This window comes from Passer domesticus, chromosome 4, assembly GCF_036417665.1.
Source record: "Passer domesticus isolate bPasDom1 chromosome 4, bPasDom1.hap1, whole genome shotgun sequence".
Taxonomy (NCBI): domain Eukaryota; kingdom Metazoa; phylum Chordata; class Aves; order Passeriformes; family Passeridae; genus Passer; species Passer domesticus.
This window is the reverse complement of record NC_087477.1, coordinates 84,117,700-84,143,496: the sequence shown is the minus strand read 5'-3', so window position 1 is coordinate 84,143,496 and position 25,797 is coordinate 84,117,700. Positions and strand designations below refer to the sequence as shown.

Here is a 25,797-nt window from a genome sequence, read left to right as displayed (position 1 = left end):
TCCCTGGTATTGTCCAAGGCCAGATTGGACATTGGGACTTGGAGCAGCCTGGGATAGTAGAAGGTGTCCCTGCCATGGCAGCGGGGTGGAAGGGGATCTTTCCAAGCTGTCCCAGTCTGTGATTCTGTGGTTTTTTATGATGGCTTTTAAAAGCAACTTTGTCACCATCCAAAGAGGGACTAACCTGTGGTGTACAGGCATTCCTGCAAGTCTCATTCCGATGCACCTGAAGCAAATTTGAGCCTGGTTGCCATAGTTGACCTGTTAGAACATGTGAAATGCCTCATTCTCATGTCCAGCTGAGCTGATCAGCCATGTCCAACTTGGCAGTGATCTGGCCTGAGCATACATGTTTCCTTTGCAAAGACCTACTGACATGTAAGAATTAGTCTCATATTAAATGCAGCCAGCTACGGCACTAGCAGGAGATTGACCTCCAGCTGAAATACTGGCTTTGGAAAAATAACATTTTGAAACCTTCTTTTCCCAGGTCCTGGATGTTCAGTTCCTCTTCCTGCAAACCAGTCATTTTGGACCCGGGAAGAATACACGCTTCCAAAGCTTGCTCGAGCATCTCACAAAGCCGTCATCCATGACAATAAAATGTGGATTGTTGGAGGCTATGTCTTCAATCATTCTGACTCTCAGAAGGTTTTAGCGTGAGTATAAACCCAGATAATAAAAACTAAAGATAGGAACTTAGATTTCAGAGTTATTTTTAGGAAATGTCACCTGACGTGCTTTGCTTTGGTCTGTGCTTCATCTGCAAGGGAAAACAACCATAATAAAAACTCAGGCTTATGTCTGAGATGGGGGAAAATCTTGCTAAGGGGTGCTAATTTTGGAAAAGAAAAGCATAAGGTTCCTGATGTTCAGTGAGCATATGATTTATCTGTGTCTGACAGCATTTAACTATTCTCTGTATATTTCTGGGCCAGCTCCTAAATTATATCTAGCCTCATATTCAAAGAGGGTCATTTTGCTTCAGTGTTTTTTAGCTCTTCCCTATATTGTGTGTGTGTGACTTGAGTTTTTGGCTCCTTAATCAACACCTACTGATTACTCTAGATGATAATCCACAGTGGATGGGGCACCAAACAGGGAGTGGCATTAGGATGAGGGCATTTATGCAATTATTTGAGGAGATTTAACAGTAACTAAAATAAAAAGTAATAATTGTGTATTTCAGGGAAATACTCCATTTAAAAAAACCCAGCTTTTGTATTGTATTAGGGCAGATTTAGGCAAAAGCTGGATTTTTTTCCAGAGATACTCACATACCTCACTTTGGTGGACCTAAGTGAGAGCTGTGTATTCTGCACTCACATCTTGAGGTAATAGTTCTTATAGGGGAAGAGGAGCTGAAAACACTCTGTAGAACATGTAGAACAGTTGCTAGTTGCACCCACAATTTACTCCTCCAAAGTCACACCTTGTTTTTTAATAGGATACCCTATGGCTTTGTTGAATGCTTTCTCAGAGATGATTTTATCTCACAAGGCCCTAAGCTTGGCAAATACAGCGCCTTATTTTAAATGAAAAGCCACAAGTCATTTTCAGGGCAGAGGGTTTATGTTATTTTAAGCATAAATGGCAAAGACACAATTAAAAAGTGCTTTTTAAGCACTGGCAGAGTTTTTTTAATCAAGTAGTTGGAAATTATTGAAGTTTATTTGTAAAGTTTGCCTACTTTTTTGAGGGAAAGGTGGTGTAGGTTGTCACAGCTTAAGAGGCAATGCACTAGCTCTTGGGTTTGTATGGAAAAGAAAACAGGGCAAAGGAAATCAATATGTGGATGTCAAGTAACAGAGCAGGCTCAACTGTTTTTTTTAACCCATAAGTAGTTTGTATGATCTTTTTGCATGCTGAAATCATGGCAGGATTTATTATTTCAGTAAATAATTATGTCTAACATACTATATTGGTAAATAATCTTCCCCAAATCTCAGAAAGGACAACCAGTCATATTCTCAGCTTTAATACCTATTCCTTGGAAAGTAATTAAGTTTTAATTATACAGGTATGATCTCATTTCTGAAGAGTGGCTTCCACTGAACAGCTCTGTGAACTCAGTAGAGATGAGATATGGTCATTCATTGGCATTGCACAAGGTAAGTTCAGTGCTCCAGACTCACTTCCCAGCTGATTTCCCCTTTTTCTCTTGTTTCCCACTCCTTATCCCAGATCAGCCTGGCTTTGGGAGAAGTGTTCCTCATTCAGAGGCTTGTCCATGCTTGGTCCAGGCTGTACCCTTGTGCTCCAGGGAATCCTTGGGTGGCTGTCCTAAGAAGTCTGTAGAGTCTCTGCATGTGTGCTCCTTTTTTCCCTTTTTCCAGAGATTTTGAAGATGACTTTTTGAGGCCAGTGAGTCCATTATTCCTTCTTGCTGTCTATGCTGACAAGAATGCCTGAGGCTGAGTTTGCTGGAGTTCCCCAGCTGCCTTTTATGTAGATCACATGAATATTTTTATGAGCTCTGTTGTCCAAGACACCAAAGCACAGCTGGGGGATTAGGGATTTTTGTTACTTGCTCTGCAAGTAAATTTATGAATCTAATCTTCCAGCATCTGACACAGCAAGTGGATTTGACAGTTTTTATCTCCTTTCTCACATGTGTGCCTTGCTGTGAGTGCAGACCATGTGAGGATATCAGCAGGATGGCAAAGTCTGTGGAAAGGAAATGAGCTGATCTTTTATTGACCATTGTGTTTTGGAATGTTGTTTAGGTCAAACAGTGCAGGCCTGAGCAAAACTTAATCACAAATGCTCAAAAAACTCTACACACCATCATTCACAAACAGAGCACTTGAAGAACCTCAAAATATGGAAATTCATCATGGAATCACAAAATGGTTTGGGCTGGAAGGGAGCTTAAAGATCATCCAGTCCCAGTCCTCTGCTGCAGGCAGAGACCTTCCACTGTGCCAGGCTGCTCCAAGCCCCAATGTCCAGCCTGGCCTTGGGCACTGCCAGGGATCCAGGGGCAGCCCCAGCTGCTCTGGGCACCCTGTGCCAGGGCCTCACACCCTGCCAGGGAACAATTCCTAATTCCCAAGATCCCATCCAGCCCTGCCCTCTGGCAGTGGGAGCCGTTGCCTGTGTCCTGTCCCTGCAGGCCTTGTCCCCAGTCCCTCTCCAGGGGACTTTATTAAGTAACTTCAGACCAGTAACTTCATTGCTTACCAAACAGCTGTTTCCTAAATGCTGCATTCCTTGCCCTTATGTGCCTTCTTTCAGGATAACATCTACATGTATGGCGGTAAGCTGGATGCCACGGGCAATGTGAGCAGCCAGCTGTGGGTGTTCCACATCCCCAGGCAGAGCTGGGCCATGCTGGCACCACGGGCCAAGGAGCAGTACGCCGTGGTGGGGCACTCGGCCCACATGGTCACCCTGCAGGACAACAGCACTGTCATGCTGGTGCTCTTCGGGCACTGCCCCCTCTACGGCTACATCAGCAACGTCCAGGAGTACAACCTGGGTGAGTGAGGGAGGGAGTGCAGCCCTCCTGCCGGGCCCTGCCAGGGTAGCAGCTGGTTTGGAAGTTATTACATGGCTTGTGTTCACATAGCAAAACACAGGCACATGTGTTATCCTCCTCCTCCTGTTTGCATGTACAAGAAGTTGAACCTAACAGATTTGTGTAACCCAATGAGCAGGCAAGCCATGTGCCTCCAGCTTTATACACGGTGTTAGGTCCCAAAGATATAAAGCTGTAAATGAGAGGTAAAACAGGGCAACTCTGGAACAATTTAGATTAGTTTTCCTCTCTCCCTCTGGCAAAACAAACACTTTTGAAATTATTTTTTAATTCTGCAATATAATAATGGCTGTAACAATTCAGACCAAATATCTCCTTAACAGGACACGCATGTCCCCAACAGCAGATGCTGGGGAACCTGGGAAACAGGTGCTGGATTTCTGGATTCCCATATCCCTGATAGGATTTGACCCCTGTATCCTGGAATGGTCCAGACTCTGATTTTAAGATCCAGAGATTTCTAGCATAACCACTGGAGAAGCAGAGGAAGCTTTCCAGGCAAACTGAACTCATACCTAGCTCAGAAATAGAGGCACATTCCTGGCTCCACGGACCACGTTGGGTTCGTAGCTAGGCACAGGAAGTTCACAACAGGAGTGTGCTGGTTATTCTCAGGAATAGTGGCCCTGTCTGCACTTTGCATCTGCTGTTCTTATCCTCCAGTCAGGCTGATCCAGAAGCTGGTTCTCTGGAATCCATATGAGTGAGATTTCTTCCTCTTGTAGAGATCCAGAGAGAACGAGAGCCTGTGGGGCAGTGATTTGTTTCTGCCATGTGTGATCCTGCAGACTGTTTACTTCCTTTGCCTTTGGTGTGCCTGCTCTGGCCTGCAATTGGGAAGCTTGTATAGGGTTTCATTCAGCACTTACTACAGAGATTGGTGTGTAATGTGGTATTTTTATTTCAGTTGCCATTATAATATGTCTAAAGTGCTTCAGACCAATGTTATTTTAGTGAGTGAGATATAGGATCATGAATTACATATTAGTTTTTAACTGCAGTGTTCTTCACAGTCAGACTTGGCTTCAGTGCTGTCTGGCTTTATATATATATTTATATACAGATAAAAAGTAAAAGTGCTCTTGAGTCCCATTCCAACAAGTCACAGTGCTGGCATTTTCATGTCATTGAAATGCAATCTATTATTTGTCTACTTTTTATTTCTCATTTACTTAGCTTGTCTGTAAAATGTAAAAAATGACTGTGGAAGAGCTATTTCTGCTCCAATTAAAAATACCTGGCAATGCTTCTTGACAACAGACTTTTTGAAGGGGAATATTTTTGGATATGAAGTGATAGAGACAGTGTCTAGATCTGAGTCAGGGGAATCCCAATTTATTTCACCATGTTGTTGATGAGTTATTAATGGACAGAAATGAACCATGTTTTGTCACTCGTATTTTTCAGTGACAAATACCTGGAGCATCTTGCAGACAAGCGGAGCTCTGGTGCAAGGAGGATATGGTCACAGCAGTGTTTATGATCCAAGTACAAGATCAATCTATATCCATGGGGGTTACAAAGCATTTAGTGCCAACAAGTACAGGCTGGCAGATGATTTGTACAAATATGAAGTGGATTCTCGCATGTGGTAAGTGGTTCTTCTTCTGTCTTTTTCCTGTTTACTGCCCTGTCAGTTTTGTTTGTAGTGAACAAGAGGATGGATATTTGATGAGGGTACAGTGGTTTATATCTCCCTGAATTTAGGATAGATGCTGTGCTCTTGTATCTCTTGTTTTTATGTCTCCTTATGAATAGAGAATGATATAATCAATATAATCAAGGCTGTGAACAAGCCAAGAAATCCATTTTAATCTATTGTTTGATTCAAGCTGAAAAGAAAAATATTTGATGTTTTTTTGTTGCTAGCCGTACAGCCTGTGCATATTACTGCAGTTACTGCAGTCAAGCGAGTGATTATCCATTCTGCAGTTAAGACTGTAAAAGAATTTCTATTATAACCCTATTTTCTTCTGGCTCTGTAACTGCTTGAAATGTTCATTTCTTAAGCTGAAATCTTCTATGATTTGTTGCTGCCCAAAGGTGAGTTTTATTAAAAAGCTATAGCCACACTTCACAGCCTAGAGCAACAGAGGTGAAATACATTTTCCTTAATTCTGTGTTTTTCTTGATGTTGATTCTAAAGGCTCCTGACTGTCTTTTGGGTTAAGACATGTAAATTTGAGTCACTACATCTCTTATTGGGTGTTAAAATAGCTTGTGTTTCTGCAACATCTGTTTGTGAGTCTGTACTGATGAGGAAGGTAATGAGTGACTAATTTCTAGCCCCCCTCCTTCCCGCTTGGTTGTATACACAGAAATAACCCCACTTCCTCTCTGGATTAATTTGATCTTCCACTTCAGCCATGGAGTGGACAAATCTGGCTGAATAGGCAGAAACTTAACAAATGTGACATTGTTCTTCCAAACTCCTGCAGCATCAATTTTCTTTTGTCACATTTATTTTGTCAGTCTGGCAAGCCCTGTTGAACAAGTGGAGAGTGTAGGACTGTCTGTTCATCTTATCTCTGCTTTTTTTTTTGTGTCATTGACTCTTTCTTTTATTGTTGAGTGATTTAGGCCCTCTCTTCCTTTTTAAATCTCGTGAGATTCCCATGGACCCTCTTCTTGAGCTGCTCCAGGTCCCTCTGGAACAAATCCTGTCCCTCTGTTGTGTCAACCACACACTCAAGTCAATGTCCCCTGGTGGAAGGGACATTAAAACTCAACACATTCCAACCCTGCCATGGCAGGAACACTTTCTGCTATGCCAGGCTGCTCCAGCCCCAGTGTCCAGCCTGGCCTTGGGCACTGCCAGGGATCCAGGGGCAGCCCCAGCTGCTCTGGGCACCCTGTGCCAGGGCCTCACACCCTGCCAGGGAACAATTCCTAATTCCCAAGATCCCATCCAGCCCTGCCCTCTGGCAGTGGCAGCCATTCCCTGTGTCCTGTCCCTCTGTCCCTTGTCCCCAGTCCCTCTGCAGCTCTCCTGGAGCCCCTGCAGGCCCTGCCAGGGGCTCTGAGCTCTGCCTGGAGCCTTCCCTTCTCCAGGGAACATTCCCAGCTCTCCAGGCTGGCTCCAGAGCAGAGGGGCTCCAGCCCTGCAGCAGCTCCGGGGCCTCCTCTGGGCTCTCTGCAGCAGCTCCACGTCCTCCTGCTGCTGGCCCCAGGGCTGGGGCAGCTCTGCAGCTGGGCTCTCACCTCAGGGGGCACAGGGACAGAGTCCCCTCTTTCAACACAAATCCTCTCAAGAATAGTAAAATCCTCCAAAAAACGACCCTCTGTGTTCAGTGCCATCAGTCCTGATTGAAGTTGAGATCAGTGGTGAGTTTGATTAGTGCTTCCCACGATTTAGTCACTGATGAGCCAGCATTTTGTGCAGGTATTAACCTGTAGGGCTCCATTTTCAGAAGCTGTATAGATTTCCTTAAAATAGAATTTTTAGTTGTGAGCAGAGATGCCACCCAGTGTGAAAGACTTCTTTGTGTTTCTATAAAAACAGAGTTACTACAAAATATTGGAGTCTTCCCAGGCTGAGTATGTTCAAAAGATAAGAGTGAAAACTTGAGAATCCCTAGGGAAAGAATTGATGATTTGAAGATCCACAGCTTTGGAAAGAGGCTCTCATAGGTATATTTCTCCTATAAATTGGCAAAGTAAATGGAAAGATGAGAATGAAATTATAGGTGGAATTGAACAATGTGGAATGTAATTGTTAATCAGCTCATTAGGAAAAGTAGTTAGATACTATCCTCACCCTCAGTGTTCTTCAGCTTGGATTTATGGAGTGTTTTGCCTTTGCCAGGTACTTAGCAGTCTCATTAATAGATACATTTTTATTTCTGAAGGACTATTCTCAAAGACAGCCGATTTTTCCGCTACTTGCACACAGCTGTGATAGTGAGTGGGACCATGCTGGTGTTTGGAGGAAACACTCACAATGACACCTCCATGAGCCATGGAGCCAAGTGCTTTTCTTCGGATTTCATGGCCTATGATATTGGTAAGTTCTTGCAGAAATAATAACAAACCCCCAAATACTTGGCTGTTCCCAGGGAGCTGTCCTCAGTTTGTCTCCAGAATGCTGGTTTGTGGTGGGTATGTTATCCCAAATGGTGCTGGGCATAGGGATCTGCAATCAGGAGAAGCTCATAACTTTGCTACAGAATTCCAAGCACATGAGGTGCAGTGATTTCCAATTACAGACAGCAGCAATTCTTTTGTTAACAGTTTGTACACAACCTTGGGCATTAAAAATTAGGTTTTAAACTGCATATTGTTACAGAGTCATAAAACCATAGAGGTTTCCAACCATAAGGTTGGAAAAAACCTTTAAGATCACCGAGTCCAACTGGCAGCCCAGCACCACCACCATTTTCACCACTAAACCATGTCCTCAAGTGCCACATCCACATGTTTTTTGAACACTTCCAGAGATGGTGACTCCATCACTGCCCTAAGCAGCTTGTCCCAGTGTTTTGCAACCCTTTGCATGAAAAAATACTTCCGAATATCTAATCTGCATCTTCCCTGGCCCAACTTGATGCTGTTTCCTGTACTGCTGACTCAGCCATAAATCTGTTCTGTTATTTTGAGTGTGTTTTAATCTATGATTGATCAAAAATTCAAGTTTTTAGGACAGTTACAAGCACTAGACCCTGCTGAAACTCCACCTGTACAGTGCACTGCTTTATTCAATCATAAAGTCAAATTATTCTGTTGGACTTGCTGAGTTTGAGTAGCCAGGAGAGGGCAGCATTTATTTGTGGATTTGGATTCCAGAGACTGTGAGTTTAAGAGCAAGGAAAGAAGAGGTGAAATTACATAAAAGAAGGTACATGCATACGCAGATAATTCACACTGGTGAAAAATGCCACTCTGTACTCTGACATTCACCTTCTGCTCTCAGAATGCCCTAAATGTGGCTTCCCTGAAATAATCCTGTAAACCTGAAATCTCTAAGTGACGTCCACCAAGATCTTACTCCTGGTTTGTGAGAGGAAAATGCAAGTGAATACTTGGGCCATCTGGGTTTGATATCCTTGTGCCCTTTTGCTCTCTGTTCTAGCAGCCATTCCATTCTGCCTCCTGTGATTTCTAGTTACATCCCTTGGGAATCTTTGTGTGCTCCTAGCTAGCTTTATTTTAGCTTTATTTTCACTCTTTTTTTTTTTTTAATTGAGGAGTTAAAATGAGGTATTTGACCAGGTTGGATGGGACTTGGAGCATCCTGATCTAGTGGAAAGTGTTTCTGCCCATGGCTCAGAGCTGAAATGAGATTGTTTTAAGGTGTCATCCAGCCCAGAATATTTTGTCATTCTGTGGCAGTCATAAACAGTTTGATTTTTTTTTTAACTTTGGTAGCAACAGTGATAGATTTTTCTTTCTGCATTCTGTTATCTGCCCTATCTGACCTATTGAACTCTGTCAAGCATAAAACACAAATCACATTAATTTGACAAAACATGCCAGTAATGATGTTCAAGTTTAGGTAACATGTTACATGACATGAGTGATGTAGTCAACGTCCCCAGTTCTTACCAGATATACACTGATGTGTGGAGCTTACGTTGGCTTTACCTCACATGGTAGGTGAGAAGTGTTCTTGAGTCCCCTCATTCCTTAGAGAAGAGAGCAGGTTTTTCTTTTTCAGAAATGAGACCACTTCTCTTTTCATTTCAGGAGCCATTGTGCATGATTTCCCTTATCCCAGGTGACTAGGAACGCAGTAGGGTGGTGGCTCATCATTTGTGTCACAGCAGAAACACCTTTGCAGTTATCTCTGCAGTAATTAATTACCCTGGTCGTGCTCCCGTTGGTCTCCACGGGAATAAGCCCATATTAGCCCCCTGTTATCTATCCCTCAATGTTCCCAAGGCATGAGGAAACCAAGCAAGGTCAGTTGATACTGAGGGCCTTCAGTGAAGAAGCTTAATAATTGTCTTTATTCCCTACTTTTGTAATACACTGTCTGGCTGGTTTACTTATTTTTTACATCTTGTTGATTATCCATCATGATTAATTAGTGGTCACAGTGATGGCTGGAAGACTGGGGAGAAGTGGAATTAAACCCAGTCTGAAACAAATGCTTCAAACCCAGGTCTTCTCCTTAACCTTTGTCATTAAGGCTTATTTTGGTAGTAACTAATTATATTTACATCATCAATTTTTTCTGATTTTCCCTCCTCAAATTTCCAATGAGTATTGGGAGGACATAAAACCTTTTTTCTCTGTGGGACAATGCTAACAGCTTGCACTGAGATGTGTGCTGGGGCTGAGCAATAAAAATTCTTGAATGCTTCTTGTCCTTCATCCTCTACTTGACCAACTTGGGGCATATTCAGTCCAAATTGTCCAGGTACTGCCTAGTTTGGGAAGGTTTCAGGATAACAATCCAGCTGTGTGCATGTGCTATTCCCCATTCTCAGGACAAGCCTTTGGATTGTAGACATTTGGGTTGGGTGAGCACTTGGGCAGAGCTGTCTCTCAGTATTTTCCCTATTTTCTGCAAGCTGAAATGGCCAATTAGCTCTTCCTATCTCCAAAATTGGTCTCCCTGGCCTTGTCAAAGTTTCCTGCTCTGCAGCAGCTTTGTGTGGAAAAATGCCTCACTTAATCCTCCACCTGCTACTTATGTAAAGGTGCTGCTTTAAAATTAATCTTTTCTCCTTACAGAAGAGAAACTGAAACTCTTCTATTTACCCCATGAAAATTCTGATGACAAGCACAGGGAGAGGCTGGATGTTTTTGTAGCTGATATGTTCTGTTTGAACAGTATGTTTAATAAATCCCAGCATTGTAAGTTTTAGGTTAAGTCAGGAAGGAGAACATTCTTTGTAGTCTCAGAATTACTCAGTTTCTCCAATATTTGATCTCTGGTTAAAAATGGCAAAGAAGCTTAGAAAACAATATTCCAGGCCTTCTATTAATCTAGAAAAACATGTTTCTTGGCTTCACATAACACACAACTTGATGTCTAAAAAATTGCAAATTGCTGCCCAATTTTTCTGAAGTCTTCCATTAAAAATTGGAACTGTCATGCTAGCCTTGGGAGTGGTGCTGGGCTAGGTGAAATTCTTTGAAAATGGAGCAAATGGCATGTAAAAATAAATTCCAAATCACGATTTATCAAAGTGTTAAATCTGTGTCTTCTGTCTTTTCTTTATCAGCGTTCTTGAAGAAAATTGCTCTGCATCTGTTGTTTTATCCAACAATTCTTCAATTCAATTTAGTAAAAAATTAAAACTTTGTTTTTCTTTGCCCTTTCAGTTTATGCATGGACTAGTTTGGTTTGTGGGCTTTTTTTTTTTTTTTCCAGAGGGTCAGTCCACTATGCAATGGTTTAATCTCATATTAAAGAGTCTTAGGAGTATTTGAGGGCCCTGTAGATCTTTACAGAAGATTGACTTTTCTGTCTTAATTGCATAAATTGCATCCAAGTGCCTCTGGGATATTGGCCCCCAAGGTGATCCATTCCCTTTATGAAGTTTAAGTGTTATGAATTGGACTGACTTTTCCTACTTCTGTTCCTTTGCTCAGTGGCTTAGACGATTCTTAATTTGTTTTTTTTTTTCCTCCCATGCTGCCCAAAGAAAAAAATTACCTGAGAAACCAAGTAAAAAATGAAGCAGAACTTATAAATTTTATGCTAATAGAAAAGATGGAATAATCTAACATTGTATTAAAAGAGAAAAACAGTCACAAATCTTTAAGCTATGATGAGTGAAAAATATTTTTAAAAACATGGATATCTGCCCTCTAGGAACATAATGGCAATTGAAAAAGTAAAAAAAGATAAGCCTCTGTTCTCAGTGATACTGGTTTGGGGCAAAACTGCAAATAATTAATGTATAAACAGATAAAACCAGAACTTGTTACATGGTGAAAAATCCTGCAGTAAAGGAGGAAAAACAGCTTCTTGTCCTGTTCCCTGGAGCAGAGCCCGACCCCCCCGGCTGTCCCCTCCTGGCAGGAGCTGTGCAGAGCCACAAGGGCCCCCTGAGCCTCCTTTGCTCCAGGCTGAGCCCCTTCCCAGCTCCCTCAGGGATTCTGCAGCCCCTTCCCAGCTCCCTCAGGGATTCTGCAGCCCCTTCCCAGCTCCCTCAGGGATTCTGCAGCCCCTTCCCAGCTCCCTCAGGGATTCTGCAGCCCCTTCCCAGCTCCCTCAGGGATTCTGCAGCCCCTTCCCAGCTCCCTCAGGGATTCTGCAGCCCCTTCCCAGCTCCCTCAGGGATTCTGCAGCCCCTTCCCAGCTCCCTCAGGAATTCTGCAGCCCCTTCCCAGCTCCTCAGGGATTCTGCAGCCCCTTCCCAGCTCTGTTCCCAGCCCTGGCCATGCTCCAGCCCCTCAGGGCCTTTGCTGAAGGATCTCAGGTACCTGGGGATCTCTCAGGAGGAAACTGCTGTGTGAGTTGTCTTGTTCATTGTCCAGAGAAACATTTCTGAAATTGTTTCTGTCACTTGCAGCCTGTGATCGATGGTCTGTGCTGCCTCGCCCGGCTCTGCACCACGATGTCAACAGGTTTGGGCACTCTGCTGTGCTGTACAACAGGTAAGGGCACAGGTGTTCTGTAGGGAATGGACACAAGTAGATGAGGAACTGCAGCATGGGCTGAGGGTCTGGCACAAACCTCCTTGTCCATGGAGCTTTGGGCTGCCCCATCCATGGAAGGGTCCCAGGCCAGGTTGGATGGGGTTTGGAGCAGCCTGGTCTAGTGGAAGGCGTCCCTGCCCATGGCAGAGAGTGGAATGAGGTGGAATTTAAGGTTCCTTCCCACCCAAACCATTTGTGAATCTCTGAAAGTTTTCAGATCTTCACTCTTGTAATGTCTTCAGTATTCACCTGTTCCCATCAGCCCTTCTTTACTGGGCTAAACTATCTCAGCTCACTTAGTTTTTTCAAGAATTAGATTTTTTTTGTCATTATTTTTATATATATTTCTATTTTTTTAGTTACTTAATAATTGTGCATTTCAATGTATTTCACACTTCTTTCTTAGCTGCACTGACAACATTTATTTCCAAATCTGAATTTCCCTCATGCTTTTTAAAATTTGTCCATGTTTCACTTTACCCACCTTATCCTATGAGGCTGCTCTTCCCCAGGCACATGATGTTCAGTATTTGGGTGAAATTTTAGGCTTAACTAAGTCAGGCATATCACTACAGTCTGTAAGGTGAGATTTTCAGCCAAAATCTCCCCTTACAGACTGTAGTGATATCCCTGCTTCCAGATGAACAGCTGTTACTAGATCAGTGCAACCAAGTTTGAGAAATTTATTTCATAGGGATTCTAAAATAGAATGAAAATCATAATAAAAATACTTATGATTCAACCAGAACTTCTCTTTTCAGCTGCCTTGGCCCTTCTTCACCGTATTTTTAAAGGTGCATTGACAGACACAGATGCACAGAGAATTTTTGTGTGACATTTTTGTGTAACTGTTAAAATTTAATGTTTTGTTTGGTGCAGCTGGGATACTGAAGGAGATTTGAAATCCCCCACTCCTCTCCATACAAAATATTATTTGTTTGGGGGTTGTTTTTTAGTTGACACAATTACTCTGCTCAGTTGTTGCCAGCCATGCAAAGTGTGGTTTTCTTACAGAGGAGCAGAGAGAGTGACAGCAACAAATTGTTTTGTCACAGTTTCTGAACTCTGATTTAATGCTATGGTACCATCTCCCCAATTTTTAGCCTTACTCCATGTCTTGCCAGTGTTGATTACAGGAGGATCCCACATTTTTACAGCATTTTATGTATAATCATATTGATCAGGTCCCCTCAAAGTTTTGGCAGGAGGGGAAGATTGGTTGATGACCTTGAATAGCTTTGACTTTGAGTCTCGCTGGCTTCTCTGAAACAGTGAAATTTGTCTGACCTTTTCTTTAGTACCTCCCTTAACCAAGAGCTATTTATTTGGATTTATATATGCTGGCATGTAATAAAACACTTCTCTCAGACCTTAAATCCCATTTACTGGAGCAGTTCTCTGTCCATGAAAACAGCTGTTTTTCTCTCTTTGCTTCCATGTTGTCCAGCACCATGTATGTGTTTGGAGGCTTCAACAGCCTCCTCCTGAGTGACATCCTGAAGTTCACACCTGAGAGATGTGAGGCTTTTGGCAACAAGACGTCCTGCCTGGGGGCTGGCCCCGGTGTCAGATGTGTGTGGGCTCCCCAGCCTCCCCGCTGCATCCCCTGGGAAAATGCAACACTGGACCAGCAGCAAAAGGTCTTGGAAGACTGTCCTCCCAAGCCAGGTATGTGTCTCCTCTTTCTGTTTCCTTTTCTGAAAGGTGTGCAGGATTTTTCTCCTTCCAAATTCCTCCTGTGTGCCTCCATTGTGTGCCATTCCAAGGTCAGGTTTTACACGGGGGACTGTGGCTGGCCTTCCATGTGTCCTGGGAGTCCTTCTTCTGGCCAAGGATCATGGAGATGTGTTTCTATTTCCTGCTCCTGAAGCTGCTTGTTCATGAGATCTTTTTCCTACCCTGCTTCTTGGACTTACTTTTCTATCCCTAACAAGCATCCCTATCCAGGGACCAGGCCTGGACCATCATTCTGTAAATGTTTGCTCCCAGAACTGACCTTGTGAGAGCCAAGAATTGGCTTAAGAGCAACACAGGGCAAGGAAGGGCATCTGGATCTGGTGAAGTTATCCTGTTCTCTTCAAAAGAGACAGCAGGAATACTGCTTTAGGAAAAGTTACTTTGTTTTTTTGGCAGGAGGTTGGTACCAGATGATCTTTAAGGTCCCTTCCAACCCAGACCATTCTGGGATTCTATGATTCTATGTATAGAGGCAGATAAAATGAATTCATGTTTTAAGGTTTGATTCCTGTGTTTCCCCTTAGGATGATTTTAAACAACTTTATCCTGATACATTCATTATACAGCCCTTGATTCTGTAACAGATATACAGCCTTTAATTATTTAATAGAAACTGATGTAAGGGGACATTGCCTTGCTGGGCTCCCAATGCACAGTAAATTTTCACAAAACACAGGCAATAAATAATTGGAAAGATGAATTAAAAGTTCAAGCTTCACATAAAAATGCTCCACTTGGAAGCCAGGCTTGCAGGATGGAGGGGCCTGTGCTGGGGGATGGCCGCTGTCCCTATGGATATCCTCTGGCATCATTTCCCTGGGCATTAACATGTCTTAGTTCATGTGCTTCCATGTCTTGGTGCATTATTTTCTGGTGGTGTGTTTTAGGGCTCCTTGGGCACTAAAAATGATTGCTGCTGTAAATAAAAGCAATTTTCTATCAGTTCAAACACAAGAAAGTACCTGATTTTAGTTGCTAACAGAAAATCTACAGGCACTGCTATTTGGTTGTGTCTTTTGCTGTAAATAATCAAGTTCTTAGAGCTCTGTCAGGAAATGCCTGTTTTTGGTCATGCAGGTTTTTTTCTTTAATAGCTGTAGACAGTGAAAAATGTGATCAGATTACAGACTGCTACAGCTGCACAGCCAACACAAACAGCTGTCAGTGGTGTTCTGACCAGTGTATCCCAGCACACAACAACTGCACAGAGGAACAGGTAATGGCTCTTAACACTTCCCTAGTTTAAATTTACCCTTTGGAATAGCAAATGTCCATGTTTCCATCTGTCAGTGTCATGATCCCTGTTTTGTTATTCCCAGTGCATATCTAGCTCAAAAGTGCTACATGTTTGGATTTTTTCAGTTTGATCCAAGGGTTTTGCATGGTGTTTTACAATGAATTTATGAGGATGGGTGTGGGCAGGTGAAGAGGTGGAGCTTTCACTGTGGTGTGATTATTCATTAATCACATTTTGAGTTTGATATCAATAGGCTTTCCCTAGAAAAAACAAAATAGCCCTCTTGTAAAAGTTTTAGTACAGAAAACATGTCAGGTGGTGCTTTGGGGGAATATCTTGGCTAACCAGTCCAGGCTGTACCCAGTTCCACAGCTTTTGGATACATAAATTGCTTTGTGGAGCTGGACTGTGATATTTAGTGTTGTAGTCATGGCTGTTATAAACCCACATGGCTGGATATCAGAAAAAGTCTCAACTGTGCTGTTTATTTTAGGTTCCTGTTACTCTCTATGACAATTGTCCTAAGGATAATCCTGCCTATTACTGTAACAAAAAGACAAGTTGTAAAAGCTGTGCCATGGATCAAAACTGTCAGTGGGAACCTAGGAATCAGGAGTGCATTGCTTTGCCAGGTAGGTACTGGTGGCATAAACCAAATTCACCCACTCCAAAAGTTGTTGCAAGTTTTTAAAAATTTTTGTTGGCTTTAACCCCAAATCTGTGTTTTTAGTGTTAAGATGGAGCAAATAGTGTTGTTTAATCATAACAGCTTTGGTATGAAATTTAATTTGTAGTAAATCCAGCAAGTCTGCTGGAATATTTTTCATTCCCAGTTGTCTGAAGAGGACTATGATCACTTGTGTAATTATTAGGCTGTATGTCATCTCTCCCTTTTCATTTGATAAAAGCTGTTGATAATAGGCTTCTGCGAGATATTAGATTTAATAATGCATGCTATTTAATTTGGGAACTAAAATTGTGCAAAACCATTATGGCACATACTGGACCAATGAGGCAAGTAAGACCTGAAGTGTTTAAGGAGAATTCTCCTATTAGAGTGTTTCCAGTGGAGCTCACAGGAGTTGGTTATTGGTTCTCTTGCAGTAATTTGTTTTTAATCCCAGTGACTGGGAGAGAAATACAGGATTTTCAGTGATTAACATTTGTAGGTGATAAAATAGAGAGAAAGGGGAGAAAACCCATTAGACAGGACATTCTAGTGGACAGGGAAGGCCTTCCCCTAGGAACGGGGAGGTCTGGACATGTCCAGCTCTGGTGCTTGCCAGTCTGCAACAGTTTAAAATTGAGGAGACTTTGAACAACAGCAATGAAAATGAAAAAAACCCATCTTTTAGTGTGATAGATAAAGAGGTTGGTCTGTTTTATTTGCTGTGGAAAAGGGGGTGATCTGATCATATGTGTAAAAAGCTCATCTGAAAAACTGACACCTGAGAGCTTTTCCATCTGTAAGTCTGAATTCACATTGGAAGTGCACATCAGGGTTTTTTCTGTAAGGGAAATAATTAATCACAAAGTGTAAGGAGTTCTTCAGTAGTGGGGTTGTGCTCCAGTTGAAGTAGGGATTAATCCTGGAAGTTGGTGCTGTGGACAGGATTAGCACAACAACCTTCTCCTGCCAAAAGGTCCCCTGACAACTGTGGGTGAGTAGGTGGCTTCAAGACATCAACATTTAAATTTGGGGTTTTTTCCCTCTTTCTCCTGCAACAATTTTATTGTTCAACGTTGTAATAAGCGCTTTGATTATGTACAAATGCTGATGTCAGACTTCAGCTCCCCTGAACAGATTTCCTGCTCCTCCAATATTGTTATGTATCAACACTTCTCAGCACACCTCTAGGTCATACTGGCTTGGGATGGGGCTGTGGGTATTTCTTAGTGGCAGGGTTCATAGCATCATTAAGCCTGGAAAATAGCTCCAAGATCATCATCATTAACCTCTGTCCCAGCCTCACCATGGCCCTAAGCCACAGCACTAAGGGCCATGTCTGCTCATTTTCTGAACACTTCCAGGGGTGGGGACTTCACCACTGACCTGGGCAGCTCCTTCCAATGCTTGGCAACACCTTCAGGCTTCAGGGAAGAAATTTTTCCTATTACGCGACCTAAACCTCTCCTGGCACAACTTAAGGGCATTTCCCCTCCTCCCGGGGAGCAGAGCCCGACCCCCCGGGCTGTCCCCTCCTGTCAGGAGCTGTGCAGAGCCACAAGGGCCCCCTGAGCCTCCTTTGCTCCAGGCTGAGCCCCTTCCCAGCTCCCTCAGGGATTCTGCAGCCCCTTCCCAGCTCCCTCAGGGATTCTGCAGCCCCTTCCCAGCTCCCTCAGGGATTCTGCAGCCCCTTCCCAGCTCCCTCAGGGATTCTGCAGCCCCTTCCCAGCTCTGTTCCCAGCCCTAGCCACGCTCCAGCCCCTCCAGGGCTCTCCAGCCCTTCCCCAGCACTGGAGGTGCCCCGGCAGTGCCAGCACAGGGACGGGCACTGCCCTGGCCCTGCTGCCACCCCAGAGCTGGCACATCCCAGGGGCCACTGGCCCCTTTCCCACCTGGGATCATGTTTTTCAATGGTTGTTTCGCCGCCTTGATTGTTGGGAAGATCACCTGCATCTCTGGTTTTCTTTCCCTTCCTCACCCCCCAGAAAATATCTGTGGAACAAACTGGCATTTGGTTGGCAACTCCTGCCTGAAGATCACCAACGCCAAGGAGAACTACGATCATGCCAAACTGTCCTGTAGGTCCAATGGTGCTTTACTGGCTTCTCTCACCACCCAGAAAAAGGTGGAATTTGTTCTGAAGGAGCTGCAGAAGATTCAGTCTTCAGTGAGTACTTCTCTTGTCTGTCCCTTGCGTAATAAAGCTGTGGCTGTGCAGAAGTCCTTGCTGGAGCATTGTGTGCTCTGTATACAATGGAAATGCCTCTTAACCAAAACCAACTGATTTTCTTTTGAAATTCAGTGTACCCTCTGAGTGCTTCTGAGCTGCAATTATAGAGAATGTAAATGGAAAGGATAAACATAAATATACACAGTGTCTTAGAGAGATCACTTTCTGTGCTGGAATCACACCCGCATTTCCCGGGTGGAATACCAGACTGCAGCAGGAGCCTTCTGGTGACCTGTGCACAGTATTTTGTAAATAAAAGCCCCTTTGGGGCACTGGAGGTGTTTAATGTAAAGTGTTGAGTTATTTACTCCACTCAGAAAAGCAGCTGTTTAAAATGTCACCTTCTCATTCCACAGAGCTGCTTGCTTATTGGGCATTATTTGGGTGTCATTTAGTGGCAGGTGCTTTTCTGTCAGGCCCAGGGAGAAGTGAGTTGGAATTTTTCCCTCTTCATGCATCAGTGAAATGAATACATATTTTTTTCCAGTCCCTGGGAGAAGAAGGGAGATGTTCAGGGCAGGTTGTGTAGGTGGTGCTACAGCCCTAACAAAGATTGATGCTGTGCATCTCTTCTAAAATTCTAGATTAGCCTGGAAAGCTGCTGTGGCCTGATGGCACATCAGAATAACAACTCCTGGGTCCCAGAGACCACTGTGGAAAGCATTTTCTCTAGGAAAAATGAGGTTGGAGGCAATAGGATTGCTTTTTTTCAAGAGAGAACATGATTCAGTACTTAAGAGAAATATTCCTCTGTTAAAACAAGAACGTTCCCTGCCTTGATTCCCTTTGTAATTTGAAAGTGGAGTTTCAACAATTACAGTGTTTTAGAGGGGAGTCAATTTAGCCAAGGAAAGGTAGGATGCAGTTTAAGCAAGATTGTTCATTAAGTCTTTTGTAAAATGAGGAAGCCAAGCTTGGGTTACTGTAAAAACTACATGATTTTGACAGCTCCAGGTGTTTCTGGATATCCAGTAGCTGAGTGTAGAGTAAATTCCTAAACACACATAGTAACCCTTCTCTCATAGTGTTTAAATCTTTACACTGTGTAAAAAAGAATTGCTAATTTACAGGGTTCTGTTTCCATCTACAGGGTCCTTTGAAAAGTGAGCCTAAGAGACTAGGAGCCTGTTTTAATGGATATTAGGATAGAATCTGTATGAGGTGGGAAAGTGTATCCTGAGCTGACCCCAGCGTGGGCAGCAGGGGAGGGGGGACCCAGAATGTCCCTGTGGCCCTGAGGTGAGAGCCCAGCTGCAGAGCTGCCCCAGCCCTGGGGCCAGCAGCAGGAGGACGTGGAGCTGCTGCAGAGAGCCCAGAGGAGGCCCCGGAGCTGCTGCAGGGCTGGAGCCCCTCTGCTCTGGAGCCAGGCTGGAGAGCTGGGAATGTTCCCTGGAGAAGGGAAGGCTCCAGGCAGAGCTCAGAGCCCCTGGCAGGGCCTGCAGGGGCTCCAGGAGAGCTGCAGAGGGACTGGGGACAAGGGACAGAGGGACAGGACACAGGGAATGGCTGCCACTGCCAGGGGACAGGGCTGGATGGGATCTTGGGAATTAGGAATTGTTCCCTGGTGAGGTAGGCAGGCCCTGGCACAGGGTGCCCAGATTGGCTGTGGCTGCCCCTGGATCCCTGGCAGTGCCCGAGGCCAGGTTGGACACTGGGGCTTGGATCACTGGTGGCTGTGCTGGGGGAGGCTCTGCTTTGCAGTTGCTCCTTTTTCAAGTAAACTCTTATGTAGATGTGTAGTAATAACAAGAAAATATGTTGGTGTTAGCATGATATGCTTTGTAACCCTGTTGCTATTGGAAGCTGCAGCTCTAGGGTATAAAAGTGCATAAAATCAATTTGAAGTAGGTGATGTTTACTTCTTTTAGCAGTAAAACCACGTTATACCACCAGAGCACAAATGCTCCTCCCCAAAATGAAAGTGTGCCAAAAAATAAATTGCCACTAGAAATAGTTGTCTCATAGGATCTTTATATTATGAAGTTTGTAGCCAGCAACACTAATTTAGATTTGACCTGCTCCTTTATTTCTAGCCCAAAACTTTGACTCCATGGGTTGGACTGAGGAAAATCAATGTGTCCTATTGGTGCTGGGAAGACATGTCTCCCTTCACCAACACCCTCATCCAGTGGCTGCCTGATGAACCCAGTGATGCTGGATTTTGTGGTTATTTAGCTGAGCCTTCCCAACAGGGACTGAAGGCAGCAACTTGTATCAACGAGGTCAACGGCACTGTGTGTGAAAGGCCAGGTAAAAGCAGCTGTCTGGTTGATCTATATTTCCTAGAAGGTAAAGAGAATGCGGTTTATTACATTTTAAACCAGTTACATCATGACTTTGTCAAGAAAAATACTTCTGAACAAGTGTGTTTTACACGTATTTTATTCAGGAAATAGAAATTTTAAAAATAGCTCAACATTAACTGTAAAATATTTGAAGTACGTTATTTTAATTATTTTTTTCTTAATTGCATACCTACATGTGACATTTAGGGTAATTATGGTATGGAGCATTCTCCTGTTTCAAAGAAATAAAAAATTAATAGTAACTTTCTGATTGAATTCCCCTTTCCCCCCTCCCCTGCTATGTAGCCAGAGGAGGATTTTATCAAAGTTTGAAATTAATTGGCCAAGACACTTTGGAGATACAAGAACTTTGAAAAAAACAAGCTATTTGCTTTTGGGAAAAGTCTTCCAGCTTTATTGAAACTGCATATCTTTTCAGATGGCTTGGTCTGTTAATTCTCCATTGTAGCTGATCATTTCTGAATACCAATTAGTGCCTCTTTAAGTATTAGGGAAGTTGGTTGATTAAAAAGAAATTTTAAGTACACTGCACCAATTGAAATCATTCTTTGCAGAAGAGCAGGATGCAAATCCTGAATGTGGAACCTGAACTCAAAATTCCATATATTTTCACTTGCAGCACTTGGGTTTAAGATTTGTGCTGGCTTTTATGGTCTGAGAACAGTCACTTGAAGCAAAACTTAAAGCATTGGCTCAGACTACAAACTGCTGAGTTAGTTTGGTGCTTGACTGATGTCTAGAACTGATCAAATGACTTAAAGCATGTGCCTGGGTGCTCATGTAAAGCAGGGCTCTACCCTGCACTTTGCTGGGGAGGGTGACTAAGGAATGCATCAGCAGAACTGCAGAGAAAAAGAGACCACTGTTCCATGCCCAGAGCAGCTGTGGCTGCTCCTGCATCCTTGGCAGTGCCCAGGGCCATGCTGGACACTGGGGCTGGAGCGGGCTGGAGCAGTGGGAGGGCTGGGACGGGCTGGGCTGGGATGGGACGGGCTGGGCTGGGATGGGACAGGATGGGCTGGGCTGGGATGGGATGGCATGGGATGGTCCTCGCGGCCCGTTCCCAGCAACAGCGTGGCACGGTTGTTCCTGGCACAGAGCTGATGTTGTCCTCCCACAGCCAACCACAGCGCCAAGCAGTGCCGCACGCCGTGCGCGCTGCGCACCGCCTGCGCCGAGTGCACCAGCGGCAGCTCCGAGTGCATGTGGTGCAGCAACATGCAGCAGTGCGTGGACTCCAACGCCTACGTGGCCTCCTTCCCCTACGGGCAGTGCATGGAGTGGTACACCATGAGCAGCTGTCCCCGTGAGTGACCGCGCTGGGCTCGGGCTGGGGACAGGCCCTGGAGAGCCTGTGGGGTGTGCTGGACAGCCCCGGGATGGAAGGAACGAGGCCAGGCTGGATGGGCCTTGGAACACCCTGGTCCAGCGGGAGGCTCCTGCCCATGACAGGGCATGGAGCAGCACGGCCTCTTTCCAGCCCAAAGCTTTCTGCGGTTGCCTGATTATCAAATCCAAGTTAGGGTTTACACAAGTGTTTTATTCTGAAGTATTGTCTACTTACAGACTGTAGTAGGAATTCCTGCCTCATTTTAAAGAAATTATTTGCGTTTTTGCCCCTTTTAGGTAGATGAGAGCAAACTGCAAAAGCTTTATCGCTCTTTGGAATAGTGTGTTTTCCTTTCAAACTGGGGTAAAAAGGCCTAGAAACTTAAAACAAATGAAGGTGTAGAAATTATTTTATTGATGTTGAATTCTTTAGGAGCTGGGTGTGAGCAGGGGCATCATAAGTAGCTCAAAATGTTGCAAAATAAGAAATGAAGAAAATTAATTTAAGGAACATGAAAGTATGAACTTCCCATATTGCCAGAGGTCAAAAGTTGGAGGAAACATCAGGCAGGAGATGAGTAAGCTAAAATAATGGAAAACAAACTTTTTTTTTCTTTTTGAAGGCAAATATTGTCTATTTAAACATCAAAATAGAAAGTCTGCTTATCTTGCAACAGTAAGAATCCAGAAAATATTTTTCAAGATGGTCTGGGGAAAGAAATAGAAAAACTTTTTGTATGTAAAGAATTTGTCACTCCTAAAATCCAATCCCATTAGAGAAAGGAGGGGCTAAAGGGTAGAATTTTCTTCTCTTATTTGTATTCTATGCTTTTTGCCTCAGATAAATACTTGAAATAATAGCATGTGATACTGAAATGTGGTGGGAAGAGGCTCCAAGTGACTAAACTGGCTGGTTTTTAGCCTTTGCTTCCAGATGGCTCATTTGATCATTCAATCTATTTTAAATAAATCAGAGATGTTTTGTAGAGGGAACATTAACCTCCGGTGTTAGAAGGTGGCGTGTAATGGTTCGAAAAACCTCTGTCTGTGTTCTGCTGTTTTGTAACTCATTGACTATTGGAACCTTCATTAATAGTTGTCTTAGATTCTGGAATAAATATGCTGATAGGAATGAACATGTTGCTGTGAATATCAGAATAAATATTTCTAGATTTGATGAGATAAATATATTGGTGAGATAAAAATATAGTTATAGAATACATTCTGCATTTTCTGTTGCCTGTGTTTGAGACAGTTAATTATTCCAGAATGTTGTATCTTGGTTGGTTGTTTTGCAGCTGAAAACTGCTCAGGCTACTGCACGTGTGCTCAGTGCCTGGAGCAGCCGGGCTGTGGGTGGTGCACGGACCCCAGCAACACCGGCAAGGGCAAGTGCCTCGAGGGCTCTTACCGGGGCCCCGTCAGGATGCCGAGCCCATCCACGCCAGGGAAACACAGCTTGGAGCCTGTCCTCAACGTCAGCATGTGTCCTGTGGAGAACAGCTACAACTGGTCCTTTATCCAGTGTCCAGGTAAACGAGCAGTGTTTAATTGTCCAGTGTTTCGACTGAGTGCAAGGGGAGAGAGTTTCTAAGACCAAGGTGGTGTCTTGTGTTCCCTCCTGTTAATAGAGGGAGGAGAGGAGCATGGAATATAAGTAGGAATTACACACTTGGAGATGGAAGGAGCTGTGAAGCAGCTGAGCTGCACAGGTTTGCTGTATGAAGACATTATTATTTATTACTTGGGAGAAATTTTTCCTTTCCCTATGAATCTTTACTGAGATTTTCACTTTTGTTTGTTTATTTATTTTAAGGCTATTTGAAAGAAATGCAGATCTTCCTTTGAAGATTGTTTTAAGTGTTAATAATGCTTAGGATGATTTTTAACTAATGTTTTTGACACAAAAACAACACTCCTGTCCCTGTTCCTTGTAAATCCATCCCACCAGCAGCTTCCAGTCCAATGTGCATGAAATGATTTGGAGTTCAGTTTTCCATGTGTTGCTCTAAATTCCATGTTTTGATATACACCAGTCTTTGGTTCCATGTATCGCTAGCAGGAGACAAGAACCTCTCAGGAAGGTGCATGAAATGGTTTCATTTGTCCTCTGCACAGCGCAGCCTCCTGAGGGTCTCTGTGAGCTGTATTTGAGCACCAGTGCTCAGAGTTTTCCTGTTTTGCTGTTTTCCACAGCCTGTCAGTGTAACGGGCACAGCAGGTGTGTGAACGAGAGCATTTGTGAGAAGTGTGAGAACCTGACCACGGGCAGGCACTGCGAGACCTGCATCTCGGGCTACTACGGGGACCCCACCAACGGGGGCACGTGCCAGCGTAAGTACTGCCCCAGAGCTCCTGCACTGGGCTCCTCCATGGCTTTCGCTCCCTGCTCGTTCCTCGGCTGTCCTAACACTAATTATATCCTGATAATTCATGTTTTCTTTCCTGCGGGCAAGGCTCAGTTCTTGTTTCTTCAAATCAAAGACACTCAAACTGCTGACTGGAATTACTTTCTTTGCATGTAAAGATGAGTTTATAGCCTCCTTTCTAAACTTGGAATGACCACAGTGAAAAATGTCTGTATTTTAGCATTTGATGATCCTGTTTTTTAAAAGAAACAATGTTGATCCAAATGTCTTGAACAAATTTCTGCTTATCTAAGTTGCACCTTCTATTCCATTTGGTTAATGTGTTCTGTGTTTATAGTTAAAATTGTCTGCTTCATAAAGGCTTGCCATCTTTCACTGAGGACTTGGCTGGATTTCAGTTGAGGATTAGGAGAGTCCTGTTAAAATGGCATTTCAGTTTGTAAAGTGCTTTGGGACTCTTTGGCACAAAGAACCATTTTCAGCTGTGCAAGGTCCAGTTAACAACATGGAAAAGAGTCTTCCTTGAAAGACCAGTGCATTTAATATTGACAAATATACATGGAAGACTTGGAGTTTTGACCTGCAGCCTTGTGGCACAGTTTTGAGCTGCTGTGAATTTCTCAGTGCACTGGCATGGGGAGACCAACTGTAAACCAGAGACCAGCTGTGAGAGGTGCAGATGTGAGAGAAGGTGCTTCTTGCCCCTAAGAGATTTAATTGTAGAGTCATGGAGTTGTTTGGGTTCAAAGGGACCTTAAAACTCATCTCATTCCAATTCTCTGCCATGGCAGGGACACCTCCCACTGTCCCAGGCTGCTCCCAGCCCCAATGTCCAGCCTGGCCTTGGGCACTGCCAGGGATGCAGGGGCAGCCACAGCTGCTCTGGGAATTCCAGCCCAGCCCCTGCCCACCCTCCCAGCCAGCAATTCCTTGCCCAGATCCCAGCCCAATCTCCCCTTGGCCAGTGGCAGCCATTCCCTGTGTCCTGTCCCTCTGTCCCTTGTCCCCAGTCCCTCTGCAGCTCTCCTGGAGCCCCTGCAGGCCCTGCCAGGGGCTCTGAGCTCTGCCTGGAGCCTTCCCTTCTCCAGGGAACATTCCCAGCTCTCCAGCCTGGCTCCAGAGCAGAGGGGCTCCAGCCCTGCAGCAGCTCCGGGGCCTCCTCTGGGCTCTCTGCAGCAGCTCCACGTCCTCCTGCTGTTGGCCCCAGGGCTGGGGCAGCTCTGCAGCTGGGCTCTCACCTCAGGGCCACAGGGCCACAGTCCCCCCATCCCTGCTGCCCACACTGGGATCAGCCCAGGCACGGGGGGCTCTGGCCTGGGTCATGTCCAGCTCTCCCCCAGCAGCACCCCCAGCTCCTTCTCCCAGGGCTGCTCTCCAGCCATTCCCCACCCTCCTGGGTTTGTGCTCTGGCTTGCTCCAACTCCATGCAGGACCTTGCACTTGGCCTTGTGTAACTTCATGAGGTTCACACAGTCCCATGTCCCTGGTCTGTCCAGGTCCCCTTGTGTGCTATCCAGTTACTCTTGGAGGCCGTCTAGGTCTGTCTGGATGTCCCCCCTCCCCTGCAGCATGCTGACCATACCAGTTTGTTGTCACCAGCAAACTCGCTGTGGGTTCCTCAATCCCACTGCCCTTGTCACCAGCAGAGATGTTAAACAGTACTGGCCCCAGTGGATTATGTTAGTGGAGTATAGTGAGGTGTAATGAGACAGATACAGTGATGGAAAAGGTGGAATAAAAATAACATTGCTCGGAGCAGTGTCAGTACTTCTGTGAAATAAGTATGGGT

General features: G+C 44.4%; 1 protein-coding gene across 5 annotated transcripts in view; it reads left to right on the top strand.

The window, feature by feature from the left end:
• The window catches only part of ATRN (attractin), a 149,785-nt gene that overhangs the window by 51,066 nt on the left and 72,922 nt on the right, over positions 1-25,797 (top strand). For all 5 annotated transcript variants that reach the window (XM_064419196.1, XM_064419201.1, XM_064419199.1 and 2 more), the window contains exons 6-19: positions 491-659; positions 2,021-2,111; positions 3,238-3,481; positions 4,949-5,132; positions 7,390-7,544; positions 12,007-12,091; positions 13,581-13,801; positions 14,965-15,086; positions 15,601-15,739; positions 17,760-17,941; positions 20,038-20,254; positions 21,431-21,616; positions 22,938-23,171; positions 23,836-23,973. In XM_064419196.1, coding sequence (XP_064275266.1) covers positions 491-659; positions 2,021-2,111; positions 3,238-3,481; positions 4,949-5,132; positions 7,390-7,544; positions 12,007-12,091; positions 13,581-13,801; positions 14,965-15,086; positions 15,601-15,739; positions 17,760-17,941; positions 20,038-20,254; positions 21,431-21,616; positions 22,938-23,171; positions 23,836-23,973 — 2,367 coding nt within the window. The remainder of the gene's footprint in view (positions 1-490; positions 660-2,020; positions 2,112-3,237; positions 3,482-4,948; positions 5,133-7,389; positions 7,545-12,006; positions 12,092-13,580; positions 13,802-14,964; positions 15,087-15,600; positions 15,740-17,759; positions 17,942-20,037; positions 20,255-21,430; positions 21,617-22,937; positions 23,172-23,835; positions 23,974-25,797) is intronic.